This window comes from Elephas maximus, chromosome 22 (assembly GCF_024166365.1).
Source record: "Elephas maximus indicus isolate mEleMax1 chromosome 22, mEleMax1 primary haplotype, whole genome shotgun sequence".
NCBI classification, from domain to species: Eukaryota; Metazoa; Chordata; class Mammalia; order Proboscidea; family Elephantidae; genus Elephas; species Elephas maximus.
The window spans coordinates 52827403-52834330 of record NC_064840.1 but is presented as its reverse complement, the minus strand read 5'-3'; the positions used below and the strand labels follow the sequence as shown (position 1 = coordinate 52834330).

At 53.3% G+C, this 6928-nt stretch overlaps 1 protein-coding gene across 2 annotated transcripts; it reads right to left on the bottom strand.

Annotated features, from left to right (window-relative positions):
• Positions 1 to 1479: 1479 nt before the first annotated feature.
• Positions 1480 to 6554, bottom strand: DOK2 (docking protein 2). 2 transcript variants are annotated; one of them, XM_049865137.1, is made up of 5 exons: positions 6251 to 6554; positions 5014 to 5295; positions 4672 to 4768; positions 3557 to 3741; positions 1480 to 2640 (listed from the first exon to the last, which is right to left on the bottom strand). In XM_049865137.1, the coding sequence occupies exons 1-5, from the start codon at positions 6311 to 6313 to the stop codon at positions 2020 to 2022; spliced, it is 1248 nt and encodes a 415-aa protein (XP_049721094.1). In that variant the 5' UTR covers positions 6314 to 6554; the 3' UTR covers positions 1480 to 2019. The 2 variants fall into 2 exon arrangements, with proteins under 2 accessions (XP_049721094.1, XP_049721092.1); XM_049865135.1 differs by having other exon boundaries at positions 4672 to 4774; positions 6251 to 6544.
• Between the last annotated feature and the right edge of the window lie 374 nt (positions 6555 to 6928).

Genomic DNA, 6928 nt, shown 5'->3' with positions numbered 1-6928 from the left:
ATTCCACCTCCAGCCCATCTTCCACAGAGTTGTTGAGGTTACTGCCCTAAAGCTCAACTCTTATAGGACTCAAAAGCCTTAAGTCATTCTTCCTTCCCTTCAAATTAGGTACAAATTTCTCCATAGCATGGTCTGAGTTGGCCTTCCCAACTTGTCACACATCTACTCTGAAGGTAGAACTCTTTCATAAATGCAAACCTTCCCACAAGACTCATACTCTATTTTCTCTATCCATCCTACCTAGCATGTCCTTTTCAAACCAAATATTCATCAAATGCCTTCCCACCTTGAAAGTCTACCTGAAATGCCACCTTTGATGTGAAGTCTTTCTTGGTCTGAACGCCAGGGCACTGTTTCGCGTCTTATGGGAACTTATAAAGACATCCCTCTTGGCTCATTCCCCTTCTGGGTTGTAAGTAGCCTGAGGCCAGGGAGTTTTATACAGTGTTCTGTAATATTCACTGAATTGGCTGCTATCAGTGATTTACTGACATACCTTTCCATGAAAGCAGGTTTTGGTGATGGAGAGAACGAGCACAAGAACGGAGACTGACCTGTGGGGAAAAGGGATAAAAGGGAAGTGGGGCCACAAGGGCCTCTGGGGAATCACAGAGATGGAAGAGCACCCACGCAGTGCAGCCCCTAATTTTACAGACAAGAAGACCAATCTCCAGGATGGGAAGGGATTTGCCCAGGGCCACACAGCTGGTTAGCAACTGTAAAAGTATTTAGTCCCATATCTAGTGCATAAGGAGCATTGGTGGTACAACAGTTAAGCCCTCAGTTGCTAACCAAAAGGTTGGTGGTTTGAACCCACCCAGCCACTCCATGGAAGAAAGGCCGGTGATCTGCTTCCATAAAGATTATAGCCTTGAAAACCCTATGGGGCAGTTCTACTCGGTCACATGGAGTCAGAATCGACTCAACAGTACACAATAACATCTAGTCCATAAGAGGCTCAAAAATCCAAAAAGCCAAGCCTGTTGCTATCAAGTTGATTCCAACTCCTAGTGAGCCTATAGGACAGAGCAGAACTGCCCCATAGCATTTCCAAGGAGCAGCTGGTGGATTTGAACTGCCAGCCTTTTGGTTAGCAGCCATAGCTCTTAACCACTGTGCAACCAGGGCTTCATAAGAGACTCAATAAATGCCAACTCTTTCCTTTCTTCCAGTCCAGCTTTTTCATCATCTCCCACCCGCCCCCGCCCCCGCCCCCCCACCCCTACTTCCCCATCATTTTTCTCGTGTTGATCCAGTACTAGCAAAGGGTTAGAGATACTTGAATCTCTCTCCCATGGCGCCCTGACTTCCCGCCAGATCTCTGGCCCTGTGGACAGAGGCATCAGACCCAGTACAGGCTCAGGGAGGACCTCACTGCCAGGAGAGGAGGTGCTCAACAGTGGTCAACTGGAGCATGCATCCCCCAGCAAGGCTGTGTCATCCCATCCCCACCCCCACAGCACTCAAGCCACACAAAAATGTTTCAGAGATGTTTAATGCAACAGAGAAGTCTGAACCCCACAGAGAGCTGCAGCCATCCTCCTAGCTGTCTGGAGCCACGGCTGTCCCCTGCAGAGGTCATCGGCCTGCAGGGAGCCTGCACAAGCCAAGGAACTAGGGTGATTTGCTGACATCCTTTTATCCTCTGCACTAAATGCCCCAGGTTCTGCTCAGGCTGGGGGTTGGGAGTGGAGGAAGTAGAAAAGGAGTGGGAGGAGGGTGGGTCTCTCCGGCACCCTTCTTGCTTTGGTATGGTGACTCACCCAGCGGGCACTGGGAGGGACAATTTGTCAAACCAAACTAAGGCAGGTCAAGCCCAGCGTGGGGGTGGGGGGACAGGAAGGAGGCAGAGGGAGTCCGTCCTATGAATGCAGTGACCAAAAGGAGTCAAGGGCAGCAAAAACTGGAAGGGGAGGCCTGCTCCTCGCTCCTTACCACCTTCTAACTCCCTTCCCCATCATCACTGAACTGCTTCTGTACTGGCCCTTCAATGTGATCCATAGCTCCTCCACCCTCCCATCACTTTGGGCCTTTCTTGAGTACAAGATTGTCATACTCAGTTCCCTGAGGCCAGCCAGAGGCAGAGAAGTCCTGCCCGGCTGGGAAGACATGCTGAAGGCCACTGGGGTCCCTGTCAGCTTTGGCCTGCCTCCTCCACGCCTCACCCTGGGGTCCCTGGGGGCTGTCATACAGGGAGAGGGCAGCCACTCCCTCAGGCTCATCATATATGTGTTCCGGTCTGGGGGCCAGGTGCTCCTCAATGCTGTCATACAGAGGGTCAGCTGGGGGCTGGGGAGGGACTGCCAGGATTCCCCTTAAGCTCTTCCCCAAGGATTGGGCCACTGCATCAAAGGGCACTGCATATTCCCCCTCTGGGCCCCGAGGCCGCAGCGCAGGCACAAGCGCTCTGGGTGATGGTGGCGGGAGTGAGTCGTGGGGCCGGGAATAGGGGCTCTCTGGCTGGGGCATCACTGTGGGGATGGTAGTTGGCTGGGTTTGTGGCCCAGGAGAGACAGCATTCTTCTGGGCAGAGATGGCCTCCTCCAGGGCCAAGAAGATCTCGTTGCCTTGCTGGGTTTCAAACTCAAAGTTGCCCTCCCCAGAGAAACAGCGCCGGCCTGCCTCAAAGGTAAAGGTTACCTGCGCAGAGGGGGAGAGGGAGGTTAGTGGCCAGGCCACTGGGCCGGGTTGCTTTTCCTGGACCCCACCCCCAACCATGTGCCCCAATTCCCTCCAGCTTCCCTCCACTAAGAACTGTTCATCTTCCCCAGCTCTTTTCTCCTCCCTCCCTGTGTTTTTTCCTTATAAACAAAGACTTCCCCATCTCATCTCCCTTCTCCTCTCCTTTCATTCTCCCTCCCATCCATTCAACTACAGAGCTTGGCATACAGCTCATCCTCAATAAACCTCAGCCATTATTTAAAACCAGTTGCCATCAGGTTGATTCCACCTCCTGGCAACCCCATGTGTACCAGAACAGAACTGTTCTCCACAGAGTTTTCAGTGGTTAATTTTTCAGAAGTAGATCGCCAGGCCTTTCTTTCGAGGCTCCTCTGGGTAGACCCAAACCTCTAACCTTTCAGTTAGCAGCTGAATGCATTAACTGTTGCCATACTGTGCTCTGCTCTAACTTCATTCTTTGTTGTTGTCGCCAGGTGCCATAGAGTCAATTCCTACTCATAGGGACCCTGTAATCTTTACAGAAGCAGATGGACAGGTCTTTCTCCTGCAGAGCCATTGGGGGATTCAAACTGCCAACCTTTCAGTTAGTAGGACAGTGCTTAACAGTTGCACCACCAGGGCTCCTCTCCATTCTTTACTCCTCTCTACCACTAGTCTTTCTCCATTCCTCCTCCCCCACCTCCACGATCCTTCCCCTCTTTCCTTCTCACACTTGTGCTTCTTTTTTACACTCTTTTCACTCTAGCTTCCCTTTCTCCTCCTGCCTTCCTCTCTCCTTTTGGGGGTAGAAGGGCTTTGACCTCTCCCTGACACTCTCTCTGCTCTCACAGCTCATCCTTACTGTCTACCTGCCCAGCCGCAGCCCCTTTCTCACCTTATCCCGCCCAAAGCGCCGCAGAAACCTATAGGGCCAGTCATACAGCCGGGTGCCCAGCTCAGGGCTGTCCCACAGCTCTAGGGCACTCTCTCCAGCCTGGAGGATATAGGCTCCCCGGAGCCGGCACCTCTCGCTGGCTTCTGTGGGTCTTATGGTTACAGAAAACTTCTTCTGGGCAACCACTGGGGAGAAGAGGGGAGTGAAAAATGCAGTTAATGGCAAACAGCTGGCCTGCCTCAACTATGCCCCCATTCTAAAGGAAGATGCCAGAATATTACTATAAAAAGTGGTATCCATGTACCCATAACCCCCCAACCCGGACCTTGAAAGCTGAGCTGCTCCATTCAAGGACATACTCCCCCAAAACCAGGTACCTTTACTCCCTACCCCAGTAGGCATCATGACCTAGCCACATCCACCCCAACCTCGTGCCCACATCCTTCCTGCCCCTGTTGCCAGAGCCACAGGCTTGTCTTCTCCACCAACTTATAGCAACTCTCACCCCGAACCAGCTGCCTCCCCAGTCCCTACTGTCACAGCTGCAGGGGAAGCCTGACCCTGCCCTCCCAGCTGTCAGTCTATCCACCCACTGCTGATGCCATCCTGTGCCCTCTGTGTGGTGGAGCTTAAATTAAGCACAGACAAACTGCTTCCCCCGTCCATCTGCCCTGCACATACAACAACCCACCCCAGAGGGCTAGACAGCGAGAGCAGGGATTGCTTTGTCAGCAAGAAGCTGCCTTGCTACAGGACACCTTAAAACCACAGCCAACATCAGATTGGAAAAAACTCTTTTTTCAAACAATTGCTCAGTTCCCAAAGAGAGACAGTTCAAGGGTAGCACCCTCACCAGGGCCCCCTGGCCTTGCCCTCTCCCACCAGCAGAGCCTGGGCAAGTTGGGATGAAGCAAGGGTAAAAGCTGACACTCAGGAAAGCCAGGCTCCCCACCTTGGGCCATGCCCGGAAGTGATGGGGAGAGGCTGATATGGGGCTGGCCAGAGCTAGGGGCAACCACAAGGCAGGAAGGCTCGAGGCCATCAGCAGCGGTTCATACCTCCCCCAGCCACGCCCTGGGGAGAGCGCCTGGGAGAACAGGGCAGCCATCGCTCACCTGTGGCCGAGCTGCTGTACAGTTCGTTCTCCTCCATGCAGGGCTGGCCACTCTTCCTCAGCACACCCTCCAGCCTGGGCCCTGAGAGATCCTTCCTCTGTCCCTGGGGAAGAGGCCCAGGTCTCACACGACCATCACCAACCCCAAACTCCACCTCTGGCCAGGCTTTCTTCCGGGCACACCCACCTGCTGCCCCTGTCTGCACTCTGTATTGGGGTCCCTCACCAAGGAATACCCTCACCATCCTGACCTTGCCTCTTGGAACATCTGCCCACAGAAAATAGCTAGGCCCCCCCACCCTCACACATCCCCTTACCCTTTCTGCACCCCTAGACTACTCACAGGGAAGGCCACCAGGCAGATGGCCTGCATCCAGTCACCAAGCTCTGCAGGGGGGGCTGCCAGCAGCCACTGGCGCTCCTTGGTCTCCAGGAGGAAGGCACTGGTGTCCCGGGGGCTGCTGGCCTCCCCACTGGCCTCGGCCACCCGCAAGCAGTCACTGAGGCGGATAACCCGCCGGGCAGCCTCTCCACGGCGCTGTTTCTCCGGGCATTCCTGGAGCTCCAGCCGGGCCAAGGCACAACTGGACCCTCTGTACAGCACAGCCCAGAATCGCCGCCATTTCTGAGCCCAGGTGCATGGGCAGTGAGGTGCCGAGAGGGTGCCACCAAAAGATGAAGAGATTGTGACCAAAGGGGAGAGGAAGAACTGTGGGCGAGGGACTGGGGCAGACACGTGGAGATGGGGAGAGAGATAAAGATCACAGGAGACTGATGGAGGCAGAGAAATAACAGGAACTGCAGGAATTAGAAAGCATTGAAGATCGCTGAGGGCAGAAAGAAGCACAGTAACAAACCGCCAGAAGCAGGCTGAAAGAAGGCCGAGTAGGCCCCAACCCCAAGAGATAAATTTTCCAAAGCCTTTGAGTCCCTAAAGCCCAGAGGACTTGAGGGCTCAGACTTGAAACCATCATTCTTGTTCTGTGTGAAATTCTGTGTGGAAGGCCCCTTTCTCTAGGAACTTCTCTTAGCTCCCCTGAACTTTGTGCCTCATCCCTTGAGAGTTAGGGCAGTCAGAGGGCCCTGGTGTGGGTCAGCTGAGAGGAAAAGACTTCCTCGTTCAGGAAAGCCAGGAAAGGAGGAGGCTGGGCATACTGGGGAGTCGGCTCCCAGAGCCTCAGCCCAAGCTTAACACCAGCCAAGCCCATACCACTTGGAAGGGAGGAAGGAACCACCACTGTAATCCCAAACTATCCCCACAGCTGTTCTTTGCATCTCCTTCTGAATCGTCCCCACAAGAAGTCATCACAGAACAAGAGAGGAGAGACTCAGTCCGTGCTTCCTTCCCCCCAGGAGGGCCAACAACCCTCAGGGAAGAGCATAGTGAGGGGCCTATTTGGGAGGCCAGAATCTGCTGTGGAATGAGCCCCTTCGAGATTGAGCTCTGGCTCTAACTTGGAGGATGGCACAGTCCCTACCATCCCATAAGCATTGTGGAACATTTGGGAAACTCCGCCTTCTTCCTAGGAATTTCTAACAGCCCTCCAGCCCCTTGGCCCAGCCCCAGCCCAGGCTCCTACCTTTCCAAAGGTCTGCTGCTGCTGAAGGTGCAGGTAGCCCTGCTTCACCACCACTTCGTCCATCTTCTGATCATCTCGGTGGCCCTGCACTTCAGCCCTCACTCTTCACTCCTCCCTTTCTCTCTCTGCCGTGTGTTCCTCCTTCTCTCAAGTTCATTTCCTCTCTGCCTAGAGTTTTCTGCACTATTCTAGTCTGCTCGATGACGACAGGCTGATAGGCCCTGTGGTTTTGTATGTGTGTGTATGTGTTGTTTTTTTTTTTAATGAGTGAGTTTCATACTTAAGCTTCCTGCATTTTCAGTGAGTAAGAGACAATTTCCAAAAAGTCAAATTCCAGCACTTCAATGAACGCAAGTATAGGAGCTGGCAAGGTAGTCACCGACTAACAGTGGCCGACACGTAGGAATCAAGATCCAGAAACCAAATTAGATAGTAAAACCAATAACAAAATGCCCCCATGCTTAAGTTTGATGCTGAGAAATCATCTAGCCTAACTCTCTAAAAATGAGGATACTGAGGGTCAGAATGGTCTGAGGGACTTAGTCAAGACCACAAACCTAGGTAGCAGACCAAAATCCAGAACCCAGGGCTCTCAACTCAATGAATGCTGAACCTAGTGGTTACCAGGGGAGGGTGGATAGCAGAGGGGAGGAGGAAGACACGATGCTTTGGGGACAC

Excerpts from the sequence above, each read along its gene's own strand:
- DOK2 (XM_049865135.1), bottom strand. The coding sequence starts at position 6,313 with ATGGACGAAGTGGTGGTGAAGCAGGGCTACCTGCACCTTCAGCAGCAG. Across the intron at positions 4,775-5,013 it reads TCTGCCTGGTGGCCTTCCCT|GGACAGAGGAAGGATCTCTC; the intron begins GTGAGTAGTCTA and ends CCTCTTCCCCAG. Across the intron at positions 2,641-3,556 it reads GGCGCTTTGGGCGGGATAAG|GTAACCTTTACCTTTGAGGC; the intron begins GTGAGAAAGGGG and ends CCCTCTGCGCAG.